At 36.5% G+C, this 24,800-nt stretch overlaps 1 protein-coding gene and 1 pseudogene across 1 annotated transcript; both read left to right on the forward strand.

The window, feature by feature from the left end:
- Positions 1-247: 247 nt before the first annotated feature.
- On the forward strand, positions 248-9,358 carry LOC135213893 (cartilage acidic protein 1-like; annotated as a pseudogene).
- Positions 9,359-9,985: 627 nt separating this feature from the next.
- Positions 9,986-24,544, forward strand: LOC135213894 (cartilage acidic protein 1-like). Its single transcript, XM_064247989.1, has 5 exons — positions 9,986-9,992; positions 10,675-10,799; positions 16,580-16,767; positions 17,172-17,304; positions 22,364-24,544. Exons 1-5 carry the CDS (start codon positions 9,986-9,988, stop codon positions 22,448-22,450), a joined length of 540 nt encoding a protein of 179 aa, XP_064104059.1. The 3' UTR covers positions 22,451-24,544.
- Positions 24,545-24,800: the final 256 nt, after the last annotated feature.

The following is a 24,800-nucleotide window of genomic DNA, read 5'->3' on the forward strand; positions in this document are numbered from 1 at the left end:
CCAGACACTCCATTGAAGATGGAAGTGCAATACCAACCAACTTAGCGTAAGATTATCGCTAGTCTAACATTACCTCATAGGCGCCTTATCATACAAGGCACAAGCCCTAATACATAAACAAAAGGCTATTGCTACTGCCAATTTCAAAATTCAAGCTGCCGTTCAGTAGAAATTCTTAGCTAAGTAATTATGGCATAAGTATATATAAAACTTATTTTTATAATAAAATATCGTTTTGGTATTAAAAATGCATAGATGTGTGGAAGATAATGATGGACAACTGGAAGTAGTTGTAGCCAGGTGAGTTCTATTTGTGGTTGACTGATAAAACATCATAGTTTAGTATTAAAAAAAGCATTGATATGTGGTAGACAATGATGGACAGCTGTAAGTGGTTTGTAGCTGGGCAAGTTATGTGTTTGTTGACTGATAACATTATGGTTTGAGTATTAAAAAAATTATTCGAGTGTGTTTGGTCCTCTTTACCCAGCAATACAAGTACAGAGCAGTTTTGATTTATCAATGAGTGTAGATTAGAACAAGTAAACTATTATGTGAATGCAGCTGTTTAAAGATGACTATATTACTATTGCCTCTTTCTTTTAACAGGTATAATGGCCCAAATAAATTGTGCTGAAGTACAACCGCGAGACAGACCAACTTGAGAACATTGCCATAGATGACCCGAGCTCTCCATTTTTACTCTCTGAGAGACGTGGGTGGTCAGGCAATTGTTGGGGTGGTCAGCCTGCGACGTGGATGGAGATGGAATGGAAGAGATTACTTCTTGAATACCAACAATGCATATTCTGGAATGGCTTCATATTCTGATAAACTCTTCAAATTCAGAAATGGTAAATAAGCTGCTTTCAATGATTAATATGGGATATGTATTTAAGTGATTTAGTAAAGGTTGGACTGGGAAATGCTGTGCTCCCAACTCATCTTAATTTAACTGCTGGGTCATGTAGAAACTTCTTGCCCTCTCTGATAAGAATAGAGATAATTCTAGACCGTCAGTGAACAAGTTTCTCTAGGTTAGGGAACTGTGTTATCCATGTCCACACTTTTGAAGGGAACCAAGTGAAATACTTTTCCAAGTGGATCGGAATTTGAATGTCATTATTCTTCTTGAATAATTTGTCAAATCTTTCCAGTGTTAAGTCATCTGACCAAACTTTCTTAAGTCAGATCAAATCATTAATTTCCCAAATAGATTTGTCAGGACAATAGCAGTTATCAACTAGATAATGTACAGTAATGGTGCTTAATTTTAAATGCCTTAATGCTACCTATTACCAGGTAGTTACACCACTCAGATACTGAATGTTGTACATGATCGGCTTTTATAAAACACATAGTTTTAGGGAAAAAAGCTGTGTGTAAAATGAGGGGCTTGTGCATTACCCATAAACCAAATTGCCAATAACTGGGGACTGCCTGTACTGAATTTTTAAGTCCTCATAACAATGTCTGGTTGCCTAACATTTTTTCCCCTTACAGGGAAATATGTTGACCTCTTGTCAGATGACATCAATCAAGACATCGCAAGTTACTTTGCAGGAAGATCTGTTGCTTGTGTCGACCGTACTGGTAACGGAAGGTACGAGATACCTTCAAATACATAATTCTTTAACCCTCTTACGCCGATTGGACGTATTAAACGTCGACAAAATTTTTTTTTTTTAAATTCGCGGAAAAATACTTATAGGCCTACCAGCCGAAAACTTTTGAATCACGCGCCTTGGAGGATGCTGGGAGCTCACAGATCAAGGCGTTGTTTTGTTTACAATCATTACGCAGGCGCGCAGGCAAGCGCGAATTTCTTTCTTATCGCACTAAAATGTATCAGTGACACATCTCAGAAATTATTTCGTCACTTTGACATAATTTTTGCACCATTTTAAATTAGCTGTTACATGGAGTATTATATATGAAAATGTGCACAATTTCATGTAGAATACAACAAAAAAATACTCATGATTGTAGCTTTTATCAGTTTTGAAATATTTTCATATAAATAATGATAATTGCCAAAATTTCAACCTTCAGTCAACTTTGACTCTACAGAAATGGTCGAAAAACGCAATTGTAAGCTAAGACTCTTATATTCTAGTAATATTCAATCATTTACCTTCATTTTGCAACAAATTGGATGTCTCTAGCACAATATTTCGATTTAAGGTGAATTTATGAAAAAAACTTTTTCCTTACGTCCGCGCGGTAAGTCTTCCAATAAATTTTTTTGTGCGATTGTCGTAATGTTTGCACCATTTTAAATTTGCCGTTACATAAGTTTTAAATATGGAAATGTGCGCAATTTCATGCGCAATGCAATTAAAAACAACCCATGGTTGTAGCTTTTATTAGTTTTGAAATATTTTCATATAAATAACGATAAGTGCCAAAATTTCAACCTCTACTGAAATGGTCGAAAAACGCAATTGTAAGCTAAAACTCTTATATTCTAGTAATATTCAATCATTTACCTTCATTTTGCAACAAATTGGACGTCTCTAGCACAATATTTCGATTTATGGTGACTTTATGGGAAAAAAATATTTTCCTTACGTCCGCTTGGTAACTTCCGAAAATAATCAGAAAATTTTTTTGTGCGATTGTGGTAATGTTTAAACCATTTTAAATTAGCCGTTACATAAAGTTTTATATATGAAAATGTGCGCAATTTCATGTATAATACAACAAAAAGTGATTGAAGGTTGTAGCTTTTCTCATTTTCAAAATATTTGCATATAAATAACGATAAATAGAAAAAAAACCACGTTTGGTCAACTTTGACTCTACCGAAATAGTCGAAAAATGCAATTGTAAGCTAAAACTCTTACAGTCTAGTAATATTCAGTCATTTATCTCCCTTTTAAAACAAATTCGAAGTCTCTAGCACAATATTTAGATTTATGGTGAATTTTAAAAAAAACTTTCCTTCCCTCTGCGCGCGGATTCTCCGCCGCAAATCTCCGAAATGAGTACGTCGCATTATCGTTATATTTGCTCCGTTTCATATTAGGCATTTCATAGAGTTTTATATATGAAAATATGCACAATTTCATGTAGAATACAAAAAAAATAATTGAAGGTTGTAGCTTTTCTCATTTTTGAAATATTTGCATATAAAAAAATATATAAAAAAAATTCTACATCCGGTCAACTTTAACTCATCCGAAATGGTTGAAAACTGCAATTGTAGGCTAAAACTCTTTCAGTATAGTAATATTCAATCATTTATCTTCATTTTGAAACAAATTGGAAGTCTCTAGAACACTATTTAGATTTATGGTGAATTTTTTGAAGAAGAAAAAAAAATTTTACGTCCGTGCGTTACGAATTCATACATCATTTTGTGATAATATTTTTTCTGTGTTGGTTTGACCCTTTTACAAGTGTTATATACCAAAATGATCGCAATTTAGTTTACAATACAACGGAAAAAAATTAACTCGTTAGCTTTAAACCGTTTTGCTCACAGCGCGATTTGAATACAATTATATAATGAAATTTTTGTGCTATCATATATCGCATTATTTATATATGATAGATATTTTTTTTCATTTCTGATGGTTGCATACTAAACTTCAGGCAATGACAAAAAAGGAGCTAAAAATGAACTCTTAATCTTGAAAACTAAGCACGCTGTGATTTTTTGAAAAAAATATTTTTTCCGCTTTGGCGCTCACTCCGAGATTGCCTCGGCATACGGTAGACGATTTTTATTATACCCCTTCGACGTAAGAGGGTTAAACTGTTTTGAAAATATTTTCCTCTTGTATTCTTATAACATGAAATTCTGTATTAGTGTTTTTATTTTTGTGATTTGATTCATTTTTCTCCATTATTTTGTATTTACAGCTCTAATGTAAGTTTTGCAATAGTGATTTAATTAATTTTTGTCCATTATTTTGTAGACATGGCACTAATGTAAGTTTTGCATTTTTTGTAGGTATGCAATATACTTAGCTAATTATGCAAAAGGTCGTGTTGGACCTCATTCACTGATTGAAATGGATGAAAGTCGGAGTGACGTTTCTGCTGGAAAAATAGCTCTTAGGAATGTTGCCCGAGAGGCTGGTGTTGAGAAACTAACAGGTAACAGAAACTTGTCATTTGTTTTTCCCTTTCAGCAGTAATTATTACAAATTATCTCTAGTGTGTATGCTAGAAAGGTAACCACACTTTATAGTTGTTGTGCTTAATAACATTGTCTGAAACTTAAGGAGGTAAAATTATTGCTGCTTTTAACAAACCCATCAGTAATGTAGAACCGTAAGTCACAGTTCAAATAGCCTTAGACCAGCACAGCATGATATCTTCAAGACTGACGAAGCATCATAGCTAAGTACACATGGCCAGTCAGTATGTTGAGACTCCCTCCTTTTTGTGTGTGCATCTTAGGACTTGAATAATCAGTGTAAAAACATCCTTAGCTTTGCTTTGGCTGTTTGGATAATACAGTACTAATTTATTTTTATTTATTTGTTACTGATTCCTTTCAATTCTTTTGTCTTTTTCTCCTTTGTTTCATGAACAGTGAGTGCTAAGTCGTTAATCATGGGTGGTGTCCTGCTGGTTTCTGATTAGTATTTTGTTCATTTTTTTGCCCTATTATTAAATTTCACTAGAATCACTATCTTGACAGGAAAGCCAAGAAAGGAGGTGCCTTTCAGGAATTCATAAAAAGTTCTGGTGAGGCTGTGCAAAACCAAAGCCAGACTTAGGAATTGACTAGCCAGTGTTGCAAAACAGAATCTGATCATTACTAAAATTCACTCCATGCTGCAGCAAAACATTTGGAAGAAATACCTTGTAGCCTTTTAACAGCATAAAAAAATATTAGTAGTTCTAGAACTGGAACAAAGTCATCATTTGGGAGAGTACCTAGTTCATTACACTTGGCAGCTAACCATGCCACATTTTTTAGGTGAAGGTTAATGGTAGAAGATGTGCAATAGGTGATAAAACCTACTGTTATGACCTCTGAAAAGCCACTATTTCAACACCTACTGTGGATAATCTCCACGCTTAGAAATATAGTGGTTCTGGACAGTTGTGAAATGATGAAAGTGTCTGGGAGAGAGAGAGAGAGAAAGAGAGATAGAGAGAGAAAAAATTACCTAATAGTTTCCTGTTATTAAAATGTTTTTTTTGTGAAATTTTTTCATAATCTTGCTGGTCATTTGTATTATGTAATCTGTCTTTTCTTCAATCTGCAGTTTTTGTTAAATACCAAGTTTTTTTTTCATTTAGCAAGGGCTTTTCAATATTTGTTGAAGTCAAATAGTTGACATGATTAAGTCAGCTTTTTATACCACTCATTACCTTTATCCCAAAATTTTACTGTTTGACAAGGAAAAAATTTATAATTGTGTAAAAACAAAAATTTCTTTTCTCTGGTGCAAGGCGTTAACTGAAAAATTATTGTTCTGTACTGTTAACTGAAAAAATATTAGTGAGTGCAGTAAACTGAAAAAATATTGTTCAGTGCAGCTAACTAAAAAATATTGTTCAGTGCGAATTGACAAAATATGTTCAGTGTAATTAGCTCAAAAAATATTAAGTACAGTACAACAGGTATTCATTCTTACAGGTGGACGTGGTGTAACTGTTGGTCCTATCCTGAATGATAAAGGGTACAATGATATCTTTTGTGTCAATGAACATGGTCCAAATTTCCTGTTCAAGAACCTAGGCAATGGAAGGTTCACAGATGTTGCTGCAAACACAGGTGAGTTACCAAAAATCTTGAATTTTCCCTCAATGCATCTCATGCGGTGTACTGTAGGCATTACTTATAGTTTTTTGCAGCATCCTTTCGGCCCCTAGCTGCAATTTCCTTCATTCCTTTTACTGTACCTCTGTCATATTCTCTTTTTTCCATTTTGCTATCCACCCTCTCCTTACAATTGTGACAGTGCAACTGTGAGGTTTTCCTCCCTCTTACTCCTTTCAAACCTTTCTACTCTCAATTTCCATTTCAGAACTGAAAGACTCTATAGGTCCCAGGACTAGTCTTTTGGTCTAAATTCCTTGTTCCATTCTATGAGAACTACTTTTTAGCTATCTTCATTTGTTATCTGTTACCCATGGCTTCTAAAGTGACAATATGAATTTTTATGTTGGGTTTTATCTTTTCATAGATTCTTTCTGATCTACGTATTCCTTTTTTACTTCAACTTTATGAATTCCTCATGTAACAACAAATCCTTTTACTGATGTTATGTTATCTGTTGAATTGAAGATCCTACTCTTATGATCTCTATAAAGTATTTGATGTATACCCTGGATGATTCAATCCCTAAATGTAGTAAATACAGGTTAGTGCCAACAGTTAATATAGGTCTCATGTAGCTCTCAGAATTTCGTTAGAAGTCTAGACACAAAACCCTTTAGGAAAAATGATGGCAGAACATTCAACATTTTCCTTTGATAAAATGATAAACTGTTTGAAGTTGCAATAAAGACCCAGGAAATACTAGGATGCAGTCAATGTCACTTTACCTCTGGGAAAAAGGAGACTATACTAACTATACACAATGTGCTAGTTTGGCCTCCACTTAGAGCATGCAGTTAGTTGGTCACTGGCCTAGAGTAAGTATAATTGAAAATGAGAAGCATTACTGGCCAGAACAGCCAAACTAATACCTGAAATCACCTTGGATATCTAAGGAGGACAGGATGCCTCAACTTGTACTCATCATAAAAATGTTCACTAAGAAGTTAATAGAAACTTGCAAGATAATCAAAGGTTACAAATATAAACTACAGTAACAGAAATAGATTGTGGGAATAGATACATATACAGAGTAGTATCCAAACTTGGTCTAGCAGATAGGAGTTGGAATTAAAATGGTTCAGCCATTGTGGGAATTTCCTTTCTTATGAGATAGTCTCATTTTGGAATAGACCAACCAACTACAAGATTAGATTACAGGATCAACATATTTTCAAAATTATTTTTATTAATTTGTATTTTTACAGTGGTCTTTTTGGATTCACTAGACTCTTGAGACGTTTATCCATGTAACATGCTTTGTGATTTAGGGTTGCTTTGTTGCTTTAAATACAATGTTATTAAAAAAAAAAATTTGTACGCACAGGTGTTAGTGATGCCTACCAGCATGGACGTGGGAGTCGCGTTGACAGATGTTCAATGGAGATGAGAAAATTGACATTGTTTTTGGAAACTGGAATGGACCTCACAGGATCTTTTTGCAACAAGAGGATACAGCAGGACAGCCAACATTCGTGGTGAGAGTAATTATTTATATGTGGAAAAAGCTTTTGGCATTTTAATATAAAATTTAAGGTTGAATATTCCTTGTTTGGTTTGCTTTTGTAGTTTAGTACTTCTTTATAATTGAAAAATACAAATAAATCTGAATTCTCCTAGAAATGCAATAAGTACTTTATAGTCTCAATTTGCACAGAGAAATTGTCCCCCAAAATTTATTGGGATTAGAAGTACCAGCCAAGAGCAGAGTCGAAACTGAATAAATTTATATTCCCCTGAGAATGATGAGAAGGATGGCATTCAGCCAAACTCATAAGCTAGGCTACTGACAACTAGTAGTTCAGTGATAAGGCATTGGTGAATTGAACTCAGAACACCACAGATTGTTTTAGAGTTACTACTATTACCTGCATTTGTCATTACAAACCCATTATTGTATTAGCCTTATTGTACATCCACACAGTCATTTAGGCCCTGTACAGAAGAAGAATTTTGCCAGTTCTCCTGGCGAATATGCATTAGAGCTCACAGTTTCTTTTGGGGTAGAGGTAGTCATTCCTTCTACTAGTCTGAAACAGTTTCTTTTGGGGTAGAGGTAGTCATTCCTTCTACTAGTCTGAACAGTTTCTTTTGGGGTAAGGGTAGAGTAGTCATTCCTTCTACTAGTCTGAAACAGTTTCTTTTGGGTAGAGGTAGTCATTCCTTCTACTAGTCTGAAACAGTTTCATTTGGGGTAGAGGTAAGTCATTCCTTCTACTAGTCTGAAACAGTTTCTTTTGGGGTAGAGGTAGTCATTCCTTCTACTAGTCTGAAACAGTTTCTTTGGGGTAGAGGTAGTCATTCCTTCTACTAGTCTGAAACAGTTTTCACAAACATATGAAATAAGAGGTTTGTGTTACACAAATTCATTTTGTTTTTAAGATAAATAATATTGCTTAGAGATTGATTGCATTGGAGCGTACAGGGAAACATTTATGAAATATAATGAGGTGCAGTGCTTAGTAGAGACAAAATGATCAATTTTAAGTTAGGTTAGTTACAAGCAGTGCCATAGAGGTAATTAGCAAATGATTGGTTGCTGGATAATGACAGTACAAAAATCAAAACAGAAAACTGCACCAGATCAGGAAAATATTAAAAAAAGATACCAGAACTGTAACAGAAGTAGTCAGTATGTGAAAAATCCTCTAAAATACCTCCAAGCCAGCATTGAAATCATTGTATCTATTCTTTGTTAGGTGGCTGGCAATGAAATTGTAACTGCTATTAGATAACAGTGTGCTGAATGAAAAATAGAATAGGGATAAATGAATTAAATGAATAATAAGAGGGTAATTAAGGCAGTCAAGAAACTAATCCAGACTGATGGAAAAAACTTCTTTATCTTGGTAAAAAAGGGATCCAGTTTGCCACTAGAGTCATGGGGACAGGAAAATGAGATTATAAAACAAATGAGTTTGCAATCAAAATTTAATTTTTGAAGGATCCACTGATGTGCATTTCTAGAAGTTAAATATTGCAGCTAGTATTTAAAAAGATAATTTTGCAAACATAACTAAGATAATGAAAGATAGCCGAGACAAATCTTTGAAATTTTAGCACTCCTATTTTTAATTTACAAGTTTTCTTCATAACAGAACATTGCAACAGAGGAATTTGCAAGCCCTTCTCCAATTAGAACAGTCATTGCTGCAGATTTCAACAATGATGGAAATTTAGAGGTTTGTTACTTATTATAGCATGTTCATTACAAATGTATGTGTTATTTATTAGAAGAATATTTTTTAATTTTCAATACAGTAGTCATGATAGTTTGATATTTATATAGGATGTGGTAGTATGATTATAAAGATAACATACAGTTGTTGCCATGTTTTTTTATGGTGTCAGGTAGTCATAATACTAGTTGATGGTTTATATGGAATACAGTATTTTGAATATAAATGTAACATGCAGTTGTTGTCATGGTATTTTATTGCCTGTCAGGTTTTGCTCAACAACATAGCTTATCGCGGTGCAGCTCCAAACAAATTGTTCACTGTTGACCGTGGTCTGAATGATCAGATTTGAACTGTGAGGAAGCTGAACATTGGAGATGCAGAAGAGAAAAATAAAAAAGGACGAGGCACAGGTATTTTAAGATTATTAAATAACCTTCCTTCCAAATCCCCCACCCCCTCAAACACACACACACACACACACACATACCACACACACACACACACACACACACACACACACACACACACACACGGTCCTCTACAACATCCCTACTTACCCTGGTTCTCAGGTGTATTGCTAATCATCCATTCCTTGTAGTGTCTTCCTAGTTAGCTGTCCAACTACTTTAATGTGACGTTCCTCCAGCTTTACCTCTTATTTAAGAACAGATCTTCCTGAAGACCTGAAAGGGAGTCAAGAAATGGTATTTACTTGTCTCGTTAAAGTACTTCATAATGGTAGGGGCTTATTTGTGTCAGTCATAATAATCATTAAGTAACGTCTCGGTAATGATAATACTAATGAAATATGTAGTAACCTTCTTGATAACTGGTATTCAGATAACCAACCTGAACTCTCAAGCATCTGGCCAAAACAAAAAAAAAAAGGCTGCTGGGTACAAGTATAGTCATATAAAGTAGACAAGGTGTTGAGACATCTGCCAGCTACTAAATTGGTACATCTCACAAATTAGATGTCAAGTTTGGAGGATAATAAAGTTAAAGTACTTGGCCCACTATGCCAGGTGAGAAAAAACCAAGGAGAATGGGCAATAAGAAAGCCAGAAACTGTATTCTTAAGTCAAAGGACACTTCAATGAACCTTCATTGCTACCTGCAGTGTCTTACAAATGAAAGGGGTGTCGTCTGCATTTTTTCTCATATTGTAGGCTGTACTAAAGAGTCATTGCAACCTCTTTTCAGATTCCAGCTGCACTGCATTCTTTTCTGTCTTGTAGTTTTTTCTTACTTGCTTTGATCTTTCTCTGCATAGCTGTCCAACTGCTTCAACTATGTTTTGCTTCAATCTTGACTCTTTGCTCAAGCAAAATATTAAGAGACTGCAAGAATTGGAAACTTTTTTTATTCTTTCTTTTTTTCAGATTTATTGCTTTGTTTAGTTTTTGTGTAGTTACTTATGAATATTTCCTCACAGCAATATGGTTAAACTTCTCCCTGTACCCTTTTTTAACAGAAAATGTACACGATGGTTTGTTTCTCTTGGTAGATGTTTGTCTTCTGATATGATGATTATTATAGACATGTGCCTCTTAAATCTGCCTCAAGAACTCAGCCAGTTTGGTCCACAGCTAAAGTTTTGTTAAAAGGGTGTAGTGAGGGAGGGGGTTGGGTGAAGTATCCCATAAATGGTTGAACTTGAAGGAAGTAAGACTGCCGATAAAAGCCATTGAAGAATTTTTTGACAAGAAACTTTCTCCTTTATAGGTGGCACAGTAACAGATTTAGATGGTGATGGTGTCTTGGAGGTTATTCTCTCTCATGGGGAATCAGCGGAGCAACCACTATCTGTGTACAAGTTAAGCTCAGACCAGGTATAAAAAAATTAAATATCTTTTATAACTTTATTTAATGTATAGAAAATTGTGAAAATTCTGAAAATGTGAATACATATCATTATTGTCAAACTTTGGCATCTGGATGAAGGCATGTTCAGTAGATACACAGTATACAAAATAAATAGCCTAAATCTTCTATCTTAAATCTGATTACTAGGTAAAAATGGAGAATCTGTCTCTAGTATAATACAAAATAAATTCTTCTTGAGGCTATTTATTATTTGTTTTTGATAAAGTAGTCTCTGTCTTGTTATCAAGGATTACCCTCCCATGGTCTATCCAGAGCTCCATGTGACCAGACTAATGTCGAAGAATTCTCTTTTAGCTGCTCTTGTGGTTGGGTATTGTGTCGAAATGATAAACATTGTAACTCATGATAGAGTATAAAACAACTTGGGATAAGAGGGCGCTTTCTCTTATCCTTAGCAAATGCTGAAACTAGTTTACTTAAGTCAAAACCCACAAGAAGAAGAAGTGGTTGTTTTGCGCATATGCACTGTCATATTGTTTACATACGAGCAAAAATGGACCAAGAATCCCTTCGTTTTCTGGTCAGTAAACCAACCAGAGGTCTGAGAATTTCATTCTTTGCTTATTGTTTTCGTTACCAAGGATGATGGAAACATCTAAGTTGAAAGCTAAATTCATAATTTTAAGTTTCGGTTAAAAATTATTAGTTTAGAATGTGGAACAATGATTTTATCGTATGTGAGAAGCTGTAGACCGGCTGTTTTGCCAGCACACAGCGCTTCTCACGATTGATATGATCATTATTTGTAGAAGTGCAAATTGTTTAGAAGAATTTATCATTCTGTTTAGAAGTTTTATCTAAAGAAATGTTCCACAGTTATTATTATTAATAATAACAGATAATCCTTTCAGATAACAATGTCAGCAATAGCTACCTATTGTGGGCAGTAGCCGACATTCTTATCGATGTACTATGAGATAAGTTAGCTACAATTGTAGTAGATATTGTCTGTAGCTTATAACCAGGATTGTATATCCTTAAGGTGAACAAAAAAAAAAAGCCTAGATTAGGTAGTAATCTGAATTCAGGTAAGATTTAAAGACATATCCTATTAGGCTATGGGCCTAGGCAACAGCTTAAGTTTACACCAAAGACCTTAGTATTAGATGAAAGGCTATAGATAATTTCTTTTTATATTGCCTGTATACTTAAGCATAGTCTTAATACTCTAAGCTATCATGTGCATACCCTTAAAAGGGAATTAAATTATTTAGTTTGATTAGAGAATAACCTAGACTTGGTGACAGCTTAATTATAAAGTTTCACATTAGTAAGTTACTGTTTTTATATAGTAGACCAAAAACCAGTATGTAAACTGAATATGCTATGAGGTCTAGACTAACCTGAAGGCTACAGATTATATTTGGTTAATACCCATACCCTTAAAGGTAAATTAATTAGGATTAGACAATAACCTATACTAGGTGATACCTAACTATAAAGTTTCACATTAGGAAGTTACTGTTTTATATAGTACATAGACCAAATGGACCATGAGGTAGTGGCCTATCTTGAAGGCTGCAAATTACACCAGGTTAGTCCCCATACCCTTAAAGGTAAATTAATTAATCAGGATTTGACAGTAACCTAGTACGGTATACAGTAATACTTTGGGTTACGAACCGATTAGTATACAAATTTTTTAACTTACGAGGTGACGCCCTCATTCTGGAATACGAATTTCACTTGGAATACGAATGCGCGAATCCATCCTGGGAGGCCGCCTGCTTTGTTACATCGGACTTGGATGCGTGGGGATCTGCGAACGCATTTTTTTTTCGGCCAAAAACTTAACGCCGGCTTTGTTTACATCGGACATCGGATGAGCGTGGGATCTGCGAAGCGGAACGCATTTTTTTTCGGCAAAACTCAACGAGGGCATTTTTTTCGTGACTTCCTCCCACGCATCCCTGACCCTTTTTAAACATAACTCTTTCACTATCTCGCTGGTGGTAAGATTGAACGCATCTGTCCGTGATACGCTATTACCCAAATACTAAAGACAATGGCTCCCAAGATGACGAAGGCAAGCAGCAAGAAGGAAAGCATAAGAAAGAAGATGATTACAGTCGAAATGAAGAAGGAAATTATCCAAATGCATGATAAAGGCGAGTGCATGAAAGACATTGCCAGCATTCTTCAAGCGGTCGCAATCAACGATCTGCACTATTTTGAAGAAAAAAGGAAGAAATTGAAGCCAGTAAAGCATCAAAAGGTGTCACCAGTATTGACGAAACAACGGCCTTATATTCTCGACGATGTAGAAAATTTGCTCATGGTTTGGATAAACGAGAAGAGCGCTGGCAGGAGATTCTGTAAGTGAGAGCATCATTTGCGAAAAGGCTCGTAAGATCTACGAAGATTGAGTAAAAATGAGCCAGGGCACATCAGCGGACAGTGAAAAAGACAGTTTCTTTTAAGGCGAGCCGTGGCTGGTTCGAGAATTTTAAGAGAAGGACTGGCATCCACAGTGTTGTTCGCCATGGTGAGGCTGCAAGCTCAGATACGAAGGCGGCAGAGGCTTACGTAAAAGAGTTTAAAAGGCTCGTGGATTCCGAGAAATACCTCCCCTAACAAGTCTTCAATTGCGCGACGAGACAGGGTTATTCTGGAAGAAGCTGCCCAGGAGGACGTCATTACGGCAGAAGAGAAGGCACTTCCCGGTCACAAGCCATGAAAGACCGTCTAACCCTACTGTTTTGTGCGAATGCAAGCGGGGATTGCAAGGTTAAGCCTCATCCTCGTGTGTATCACCTCGGAGAATCCACGCAGCCCTTTTAAGAAAAAAAACGGCGCAGAAGAAGCTGGTTGCATGTTATGTGGCGGTCTAATACCAAGGCTTGGGTGATGAGGATCTTGTTCGTCGAGTGGATAACGAGGTTTTTGTCCCGAGGTGAAGAAGTATCTCCGGGAGAAGGACCTCCCATTCAAAGCCTTACTTGTGATGGACAATGCTCCTGCCCATCCTCCATCCGTTGAAGAGGACTTACTGGACGAATTCAAGTTCCATTAAAGTCAAGTTCTTGCCCGCCAACCACCACTTCAATACTCCAGCCCATGGACCAGCAAGTTATCGCCAATTTCAAGAAATTGTATACGAAGGCTATGTTCCGCGCTGCTTTGAGATGACGGAAGGCACCAACCTTACCCTCAGAGAGTTTTGGAAGGATCACTACTCTGTTTACAACTGCCTCAATCTGATTGACAAAGCCTGGCAGGGAATCACCAGGAGAACCCTCAATTTTGCATGGAAGAAACTGTGCCCGACTGCGTTGCTGAACGAGATTTTGAGGGGTTCAAACCCGTCGAGGAGGGCCAGATGAAGAGGAGATTGTATCCTTGGGCAAGTCCTTGGGGCTGGAGGTTAACACGGACGACATCGAGGACCTCCTGACTGAGCATGGGCAGCAGCTGACGGACCGACGAGCTGTTGGAGCTACACAAGGAGCAACAGAGACAGGTAACGGAGGAGGGGGTGGGGGGGGGGGGGGGGGATCTCGTCTGAGGAGGAGGGGAAAGACGCTGCACAGTTGCCTTCCTTCGAGCGAGATCAAGGATTTTTGAAACACTGGGAAATTGTGAAAAGTTTTATCGAGAAAAATCACCCGAATAAGGCTGCGTCAGGGCGTGCAACAAATTTGTTTATCGATAATGGGGTGGGTTATTTCTATAAAATTTTAAAGAACAGGCAAAAGCAAGCCTCCATAGAAAAATATTTTTTCAAAATTGTGAAAGACGACACAGTGTCGCGTAAGCGTAAAATTAGTGATCGTAGTGAACGGTGCTCTCTAGAGAAAGAACCAGAAAGTCTCCAGAAGTGTTCACGGAGGGAGATTTCCCCCCCAACCCCCAAGCCCTAACCCTCTCCTCCTCACCCTTCCCTCCTCCCGTCTCCGTCAAGCCAGCAGCCACACTCCGACCAAAGGTAAAGTTCAGGTTTTACTGTGGCATTGCATATTAAATCTAGTGTTTATATTTCAATTTCATTCTTCAATTTTATAATTTTATGTAATTCCTACACGAAATTTTCATCCTTAGTGAACAAAAATAAATGGAAAAAGCATATGAATTGAAATGGTCATTCATGGTCGGGTGGAACGCATTATTTGCTTTTTATAACATTCTTATGGGAAAATCCATTTAGGTTACGAATTTTTTAGGTTACAAAGCAGGTTCTGGAACGGATTAAATTCGTAACCCAAGGTTTTACTGTACTAGGTGATAGCATAAGTATAAAGTTTCACATTATAAAGTTACTGTTTTATATAGTAGACCAAACAACCTAGGGCTAGATATAAACAATCTGGTTTAGGTAAAAACTGTAGCCTAACTATGAGTTTACATGAGTTAGTTTCTTTTTTTATATATGGTTTGACTCTAGTGTAGAAGTTGTCAATTCCCTTTACAGTCCTTTGCACTGCAAAGACCCGCTCTCAAGAGGTTCCAATTACTTGGTCCCTGAACAAGGTGCTTAGACCTAATTCAAATCAGCCCCTCAATTCAGCAGACCTGGTACAACCACAACTCACAAGCTACAATAGGTGATCTTGATTGCATTAGTATCAGGAGCTCGTATTAGCAAACTGGGCTCTCTTAGACGGGGCCAATATATTATGCAAACGGCTGACCATGAATTATTATTGTCCTCTGGCCGTTTATCCTGGCCAAGAATGAGATTCCTTTAAGAAGAAAATCTTCTAAGTAAACTATATGTAGCAGCAAAACATTACATTTATGCCCATTTCAAGCACTTAAGGTTTACTTAGAGGTAACGACAAACATCCCAGAAGGTCTGTTTTTTCCTATGCTCCAGCAACACTATTGCCATAGTGCCACGAGCTTGAACAAATTTGACTACATTGTGTATTGGTAGGTGGCATGGATAGTCCTGACCCATAGGTGCCACAATGGCAAATCACGGTTCATCCTAACAGGTGGATACACTAACTATCACTGTGGAAGATTTGACAATACTGCAACCATACCCAGAATGCTTAGTTTAGTCACCACAGAACTTCACCCTAAAAAACGTAGGTTCGCACATGGTTTCTTGTTCTTTGCTACCAAACCTGAAGGTATTTAGAATAAAGAATGGGGCATTGAAACTCGTGGCTTGACCGTGGACCAAAAATGTTTTTGGGTTGTTAGGGTTAGAATTTGAGAGCTTTTCGGCACCTGTCAGTTTCTTTGTATAGCTCCTTGAGGACATGACAGTGACTACGCTGTCAGAAAACAGGTTTTTAGGTAAGAAAAACCTGTTTTTGGTAGTCGCTGTTGAGTCTTCAAAACCCTCCCTCTTCCCTGACGAAAAGACATGCGATTTGGGTAAGGGATTATCTTGCATTGACCCACAGAAAGGGATGGCTTCTTGGTCTGTTTTTGTTCATATGTAAACAATATGACTGTGCATATGCACATAGCTGCCACTTCTTCTTGAGGGTTTTGACGAAGGTTAATTGGATTCAGCATTCACTGAGGATAAGAGAAAGTGTCTTCTTATCTTGAGTCCAATTATACTTTATCACGTTATATTAATGTTTATCATTACGACACAATACCCGGCAACAAGACCAGCTAAAAGAGAATTCTTTAACATTAGTCTGGTCACCATGGAGCTCTGAATAGAACATGGAAGGGTAATCCTTGAGGACTCGACAGCTAATACCAACAATAGGTTTTTCCAAAGTCAAAAACTTTTTTAGTTTATGTAAGCTATTTTATCCAGGACACCTCGTCCAATGGTTGGTTGCGTGTCCAAGTCCTCACATCATCTGGAGCCCCAGCAAGAGGTGCTAAAGTAACATTGCACACTACTGGAAGGAAACATTCACGAATCATTGATGCCGGGTCTGGATACCTATGTCAGATGGAACCAGTTGCCCACTTCGGTTTTGGGCAAGATGAACCAACAAGGTAAGTGTGCCTCGGTACTATCATGTTTTCCTAGTTATATTTATGACACCTTTTGTTAAAAATTGATCTTTGCACCAGTAGCAGAATGTTAATTTGAGTTACCTGAAATTTTTTACAGATAGTTTTGTATCATTGTGGGAGCTCATAATGTTCAAATTGCTATATATTACCAGTGTTTTATAAGATATCATTTTAGAGTTATGATGTAATCTTATGCATTTAGATCCTTGACCCTTAAACACGTGGCTGTTGAGGAGTAGTGACTTAAATATATATGTTGCAGCTCGTTTCATAGTTTCATTCTTTAGAGATTTTGGGCATCTTTTATAATAGACATTAAGTATTGGACTTAATTTTTGTCTAATTTTTATAAACTTCAATTTCACTCCTTCAAATTGTCCCAGGCTTGAAGTTGTGTGGCCTGACTCGAGCTACGAAATGATGGAACTGAACTCCACGAGTACAAACATAGAAATTACTGTGAATCACCCAAGGCCTGGGGTCCAGGCCTTGAAGCGTGGACTACCTGTTGCTGAGGTATAGTTTTGTATTTTTACTAATTCATAATGCATCACCATCTTTACCTATTTAAGCTTTATGCAAATGCATTGAGACTTGCTGATGTTTTTGTTTCTATATTTATCACTGACCCTGCTCATTTTCATGTTAGAGAAGGCAGATATTATGTGCACATGCAAGCTCATTCGTTAACTACACTAACTTAAGGATGGCTGATTACTAGCAAAATAGTGGAAACTTCTCTGAAATGAAATTTCTGTACAGTGGGTGCTTTGGCAGTCGATGTGCTATGTAACAGTTCGTTATGTTTCTGATCTCTTGTGTTAGAAGTAGCTATGATCTCTGCATTTTATTTGTGGGTCATCATCTTGGCTGCATACAAGTTGTATTTATTTTTATTCTATTTAAAAATTATTAAGGCTAGTATGTTTTGTGCTTTTTTAATTTCTTTTATGTATGAGAATTAACTGAAATTATTGACTCTGCATTTGTTTAAATATATTGCTTTGTTCAGAGGGGATTTTGAATACTGTTGTTGCATTAAAAACCAGTGGTCAAGTTCATATACTTTAGGAGTTGTATGTGGCTTAGTGTAGCTACCAATTTAGCTGGCCAAATGTGACTGATAGCTTCATTTACTTTCACCTTCCACCATTGTTTTTCTGTGTTATTTTTATCTTGATGGGTTCATTTGACTTAATATAATTAGATTCATTAATCATAATTCTCCCAACAACCTGGTTGAAACTAATATGTACTGACATACTTGAATTGAATTGTTAGAAAAAAACCAATGAATTCTTTAAAGTTGTTGATTCCAAGTTCAAATTTTCCTGTGCCAGCCAACAAAAATCCTCAGGTGGAAGAAATGCAATATCCTCTAACTTCCACTCATATTGCCAGTAGAACAGAACTGATCCAAGTTGCACTTCATAATATGAAACTTTTACTTGTGATTTAACATAAATATACGAGGCTCTGGCAGCATTCTAGAGACCATACACTGTCTTCTTTGATTTTTATTGCATACCAGTAAAATATTTTTGGGCAATAAAACATCACTCATATTATGATATCCAAGTAAAACTTCTTCTTGATTTTATAATTTCAATGTCATTTCCTAGTTGGCATCCTCACATCATCATATACTCTGCATTGATACCTAGGGAAGATAAGCTGACTGAATGGTAAATATGCATTGATACCTAGGGAAGATACGCTGACTGAATGGTAAATATGCATTAATACCTAGGGAAGATAAGCTGACTGAATGGTAAATATGCATTGATACCTAGGGAAGATACGCTGACTGAATGGTAAATATGCATTAATACCTAGGGAAGATAAGCTGACTGAATGGTAAATATGCATTGATACCTAGGGAAGATGAGCTGACTGAATGGTAAATAAACATCACAAAGCTTTCAGTGGTCTTTCGATAGCTTTGCATTTGAATGTCACTGTACGTCATTGCTTGCCAAACCAGGCTGTAGTTTGAATCCCTCTTGTGGCAAATCATTTATCAATTATAAATCCCCTTAGATGTAAAGTGCATACCATTTCCAAGGTATAGTGAATGAGATATTAATTGATATTTGTGGCTTTATATTTGTGAATCTAAAAAATATCACAGTGTAACGAAAATATATGCCTAAATTCATACATACACATATACATACAGGTGTATCTTGCTCAATGTCAGTAATTGGCTCCAAAACACACAACTTGAGTTGAATAATTACAGATACCACCATACTTACAAAATGCCCAGCTTACAAGCATTCAGAGATGCAGAGAAATGGGATCGCAGATTAAAATTGTGTTCAGAGCTTCCCCTTTGCCACCCATAAGTACAAATTTTTGGATGAAAAAACATACAATGTATTGACTTTATATAATGCTTTACTTAAATAGGCTATAAGGCAGTCCCCAGGTTACAACGGGCTCCGTTCTTGAGACACGTTTGTAAGCCGAAAATTGTTTGTAAGCTGGAAACCGTAAAAAATCCAAGAAACCTTACTTTTATGCTTTGGGTGCATTCAAAACTATGTAAAACTACATCTTATCGTATTTTTCATCAAAAACACCTTCAAATATTGATTATTTTGCATTTTTGATGTCATGTTTCTTCTGCTAGATCAGCGTTGTAGGTGCTGTAACCCTGGAACGTGTTGTACCCTGGAATAATTTCTGATGAATGTAATGAAAAGCGCCTTAACCTTGGAAGTCGTAACCCAAACCCTCGTAACCCGGGGACTGCCTGTATAATGCTGTAATTAAATTATGCATGAAGAGTAGAGTGAAAACTTACAAACAATTCAACTTACGAACAGCCATCCAGAACATCTCATTTGTAAGTAGGGTGGGTGGTGTGTATTTAGTACCAACTTAGCTCTCTTAAAGAATAACCTGGACTGAGTATAACCACCTGATGGTATTTGCCAAGGCATCCTCATCCAAACCCAGTGGCCCCCAAAGTAGGATCCCTTGGAGAAGGTGAACGTGGTCTACTGATACACATGCCCCGTCCAAGGATTGCCCTGGCAAATACATCAGCATGACCACCATGTGATTATCCAAGCGAATCTCCTGCCAAGCCAAAGAAGCAGCAGCCATTTGTAATCATGCCAGGACTTCCCATAACACAAGAATAGAAATGAGTGACATACCTGATATCGAGATTATCGACCAAACTGCTGATACCTGACATCTGCGCCTCCTGGGAGCCCTCCATATAGGAAAGGAGAAACCTGATTTGGATATTACTCAAGAAATGTCTCTCCTTCCTACCGCCACCCAGAGATCAGCAGCGAATGACCCCCCGACAATGCCAGATATTCAGAAGCACCCACAGAATGATAGGACTCCTGCTGCAGGCAGGACTCCAGACATTCATTCTCTGGCACATACTCGAGTGCTCACATGGTTGAATCCCTGTGTTACATCAGTGCAGGATCCATTGACCTCGCACAAGACTGGCTCAACCTACCAGGATTCAGCTCTAGGTCCAAGCCGTTATAAGTAGACACCACTCTTCACTTCTACTGCTGACTAGCCAAGAAGATGACCTAGGAGGAGGTCAAAATGTTACAATAAGCCAGCTACACCAGCTGAACACCAGTGACAACCCTGGCCTGACATTGACCTTGCTTATGGAATAATACCAACACTGACAAGAACCCCAGCTTGACCTGGACCTGAGATCCACCATTCCTATTTACCATTACTATAGTACTGATAATACCAGTATACCAGTTTATGACAGCAAAATCCTGTTTAGAATAAAAAAAATTCACATTCAGCATCATTTAAATTTCTCCCAATATGAATGAGATGTATTGGCCGGTTATTGAGAAAAATTGCTGAGCCATAGAAGTGAATAATAAGAAAAATACTAGAAAAAACAATATATTATTATTATTATTATTCAGAAGATGAAACCTATTCATATGGAAAAAGCCCACTGGGACCATCGAATTAATCTCTCTCCATAACAACACGCTATTGCCTGGAAGGGTTGGAAGTAGCCAATCACAAACAGCTTGAAGATGGATCTTTTATGCATATGTATCTGTGGGGATGTGTATGTACCAGACCCCCTCATGAATAGCTAAAATACGCGAATACTGAAAACCCCTCTAAAAATGCTAACTGCCTATTTTGTTAGTTCAAACTTAAAAAGCCATCTAAAAATATTTATACATGAATAATTCAATAGTTTTATCACAAAAAGTGCATTTAGTCATAAAATTGATTTGAAAATACAGTAATTAGTGAATATTTCCTGGTTAAAAACACTGCAAATAGGCGAATTTTCCTCAAATAAGGGGTAAATAGATACGACCCGTAGAGAAACCCGCGAATAGCTGAGTTCACGAATCTTGTGAATATGAATATGGTGGCTCCACTGTAGTTTTATAGGTAAACGCGACATTATTTTGTCATTCATTTCCTTTTTTTCATATTTTCCAAGCTATAATTGGAAATTTTTGCATTTCAATAAATTAGGTAATTATGTGGGTATACAGTACCTGCATGATTTACGTAATCTTAAACGTATCATGATTTTCTTAGTGTTACAGTACATATTGGTGTTTGAACCATTAAAATAGGCAGGGAACTATGTATTAAAATAGTTACAAGCATTTCAGTTTAAAAGTATACAGGGTATGATAAAAAATTATAAACAGGCAGTTCCCAGTTATCGGTGAGGGTTCCGTTCTCGGTGGGGTGCTGATAAGCGAAAGCCACCATTAACCAAAACTCGTTATTTATGACTGCCTAGATTGCCAATTTTATGGTGGTAGACAATCACCATAAAACCGGATCGCCATTAACCGAGTATGCCGATGACCAAGGACTCTTGTACTACTAATTTTCAATATTAACATTAATGTAATACAGCAAAACAATTCGTTAAGAAAATAATAGTAAATTAGAATTTTAGCACAATTCTTTACCCAGTCTTTACTGTCACGAAGTCTCCCGCTTAGGTTGAGGGATGTAGGTTAACTGTCAATCATCTTGACATATTAAAGTGAAGGGGGGAAGCACCTGGACAAAGAACTCTCTCTCTCTCTCTCTCTCTCTCTCTCTCTCTCTCTCTCTCTCTCTCTCTCTCTCTCTCTCTCTCTCTCTCTCAGGTATTTCCTGGAAATATATGATTTGCTACCTTATATACATAATATTCAACCATAGCATTATACTACAAAAGTAAAGAATGGGAAAATTTGTGACGGTTTGTGTTTGTGAAGAATTGAAATTTGAAATTGCATGTAATCTACCACAGGAAAAGTTTATCCCAGTTTGCCTTGCTTGTTTTGTTAAATATAAAACCTTTCTGTGCAAGTTGCTCTCTCACTGCTCTTTTCTTTTTTTCATATTACAGAGCAAAATTCTTAGAGATGAAATGTAATGTGTTCTACTGCATAGTAGACAGAACAGTCTTCATGTCACTAACATCTACAGAATTGCTTTTGCCGCTGACATATTAAGATCTTTGTTAATATCAGACTGAAATTCATATTTCTCAGAACTAACAGGTGCGTTTTTCCTTTTTTTGTTTTTTTCATTCCAGAATGCTGAGGCAGCCACTATTCGTGGTCTGGAAATATTTGATGTTGCCATGTTCTTAGTGGCTAATCTGCTATTGTTTATCTTGTAACATATATTGGTATGAGATTCATGTTGTACACATTTACTTTGGTAAAGTCTACCTGCGCATTGGTTTTGTCGGTAATTTCCATATTTCTTCAGAAATGTTAAATCTGTCATTAATCTTTCGGAGTAACAAAGACATTTCTTTCAACCATAGTTCTCCAGAGTATTATCCTTCTCTGTCATGGTGTATAAATACTATGAGCTTTTAGAGCAATTTGATTACAATGGCATTTGCAATTATATTAATTTTATTCAAGTTTTACAGAACAAAAGATTTGGATCAAAGATTTTCAAAATGTTCTTCAAATGTGAAATAAAGGCTTGTATATGTTTATTAGAGATTCTCCTTCCTGATGTTAGTAACTGTTTAATTACAATGTATTTCAATTTTATTTGCCTACATTCTTGGTCTCCCCGTCCCAAAACACTTCACTCCCTTGTTTAACAGACAGAAGTGCTCTAATTCGATAGAAGCACAGCATATTACCACCTGGAAACAAACCCCTCACATTTGTTGTGTGTTCATTGCTGTTAATATCTGTAAAAATTTCCCTAGGTCTTGTCCTCCTCTGCAGAATCCTGACTCACTGATCCATGTATTTCTCCCTTATCTAATTCATTCTCTTATTGTGTTCATGTAAGTGATTAAAAGTGGGATATTTACTAAATTCTTAGCATATAATTTCTCTTTTTCAATTCTTGTCTCCTTTCATTGTTGGCCTTGTTGTGAGCATGTTAATTGTATGTAATTCTACTTGCAATAAGATAAGCCAAGAGTAACGCTACTAACTTATATATCGTCAACGTTGGAGTCTCCAGCTTTATCTCCAGATCAGCAGCAGAACTTCTTTCCCTTTGACAGACTGATTTGTAGCCCAACTTCATGAAGGGCAATGGCAACCTCCTACTATTTTTTTCGGCTGAACAGGATGTTCCACAGAGCCCATAAATGTGCAGCAAGAATTTCTCTGCAGGGAAGATTATCTGCTGTGACTGAAAGGATGTTCCTGATTAACTCTTCCATGTCATCATTGAGTTTTTTTATTTAGTGCTCTCTAGAGTATTTGTTGAAGAAGGCTAAGACAAGATGTTCTACATCAGAGATTAATATTGAGCCCCTGACCAAGGCTAAATTGAACATTGGTTATGGTAAATGTATGGAAACCCCACATTTTTTTTTTTCTTCTCTGCATGACCATCTCCTGCATAGATTTTATATCCAAAGCTGGTTCTCACAGGTATGCCATCCTTCTTCAATAGTTATATAGTCAGAGCTGGCATCATAATTGGTTCCTTACTCAGTTCTGTGTTAATGGTGGAAATCAGTATGAATTTGTTCATGAAGTAAATCTCTTTCTGGAAGGAAGCAGTGGCCTCCTTTTGATTGTTCCTTTAGGAAAGAGGGACCTTTGGCATCCTTGTACAGTATGCATACTTTCCCACCCCAGTAGACCTGTCTGGAAGAAATCACCTGCACTGCACTACTGCTGATCTTCTGTCTCTCCCTCTGTCTGTTACACAATTGAGTGCTGTGTCTGGGACATTCAGAGACCATAAGTTTGGGCATATATGAATATGTAATGGTATGGTATGACAGGATCAGTTGTACTTCATACATAAAAATTCAGCATTGTATGTTATAGGACAAGAGTGGGAATTAAAAGAGCCAGCACAAATGGTGTAGTGTTAACTAGGATGTACGTATTCACTTTTTTATGAAACTAGAGGAAACTTTAGCTAAATTTTGTCAGATTTGATTTAACCACCTGATAGTATCCTTTACTGAGCAGCCTAGTTTTTTAAGGTTGTGACTTTGTTGGTGGATCTGGGAGGGACCCATGGCTTGAAAACAGGAAATGTTTGTTTATCAAATTCAAATTGCTTTTTTCTTCAGTTAAGTGCTGTGATCTTTACCAACCTGAGTCCTGTTAATTATTTTTTAAATGATAAAATTTTATAGTTTAAGGTAAATAAGATTTATATTCATTACCATAAGCTACGAATTTTCTCATTTATATGGTAAAATATCAGTGACTAAAAATATTTGGTTTTGTCTTATCTGAGAAGTTTGGTTGAACTTAAAAATTTGCAAATCAGAAGAAAAAACCAAAACAGGAAATTTAACTCCTATTATTTTCTTCTTCTGATTTACAAATTTTATCTGTATTTTACAAGGAGTAGCATTTTAACTCAAACTGCAAGTTCTAGTTTTTTACTTTGCAAAATAATCAATGACAGAAGTATTCAAGTATAATAACACTAATGTAATGTTTCCAGAAAGCCTGTATTATCAGATATTGATGAATCAAGGTTGCTTTTGCTTTACTGCACATGCACAAGCATTCATATAAGAG

This window comes from Macrobrachium nipponense, chromosome 43 (assembly GCF_015104395.2).
Source record: "Macrobrachium nipponense isolate FS-2020 chromosome 43, ASM1510439v2, whole genome shotgun sequence".
Lineage (NCBI taxonomy): Eukaryota > Metazoa > Arthropoda > Malacostraca > Decapoda > Palaemonidae > Macrobrachium > Macrobrachium nipponense.

Bases quoted from the DNA above. Each gene is read 5' to 3' on its own strand.
- LOC135213894 (XM_064247989.1), top strand. The intron at 10,800-16,579 runs GTATAAAAAAAT...TATTTTATCCAG, and splicing joins ACAAGTTAAGCTCAGACCAG to GACACCTCGTCCAATGGTTG. The intron at 17,305-22,363 runs GTATAGTTTTGT...TTTTCATTCCAG, and splicing joins GTGGACTACCTGTTGCTGAG to AATGCTGAGGCAGCCACTAT.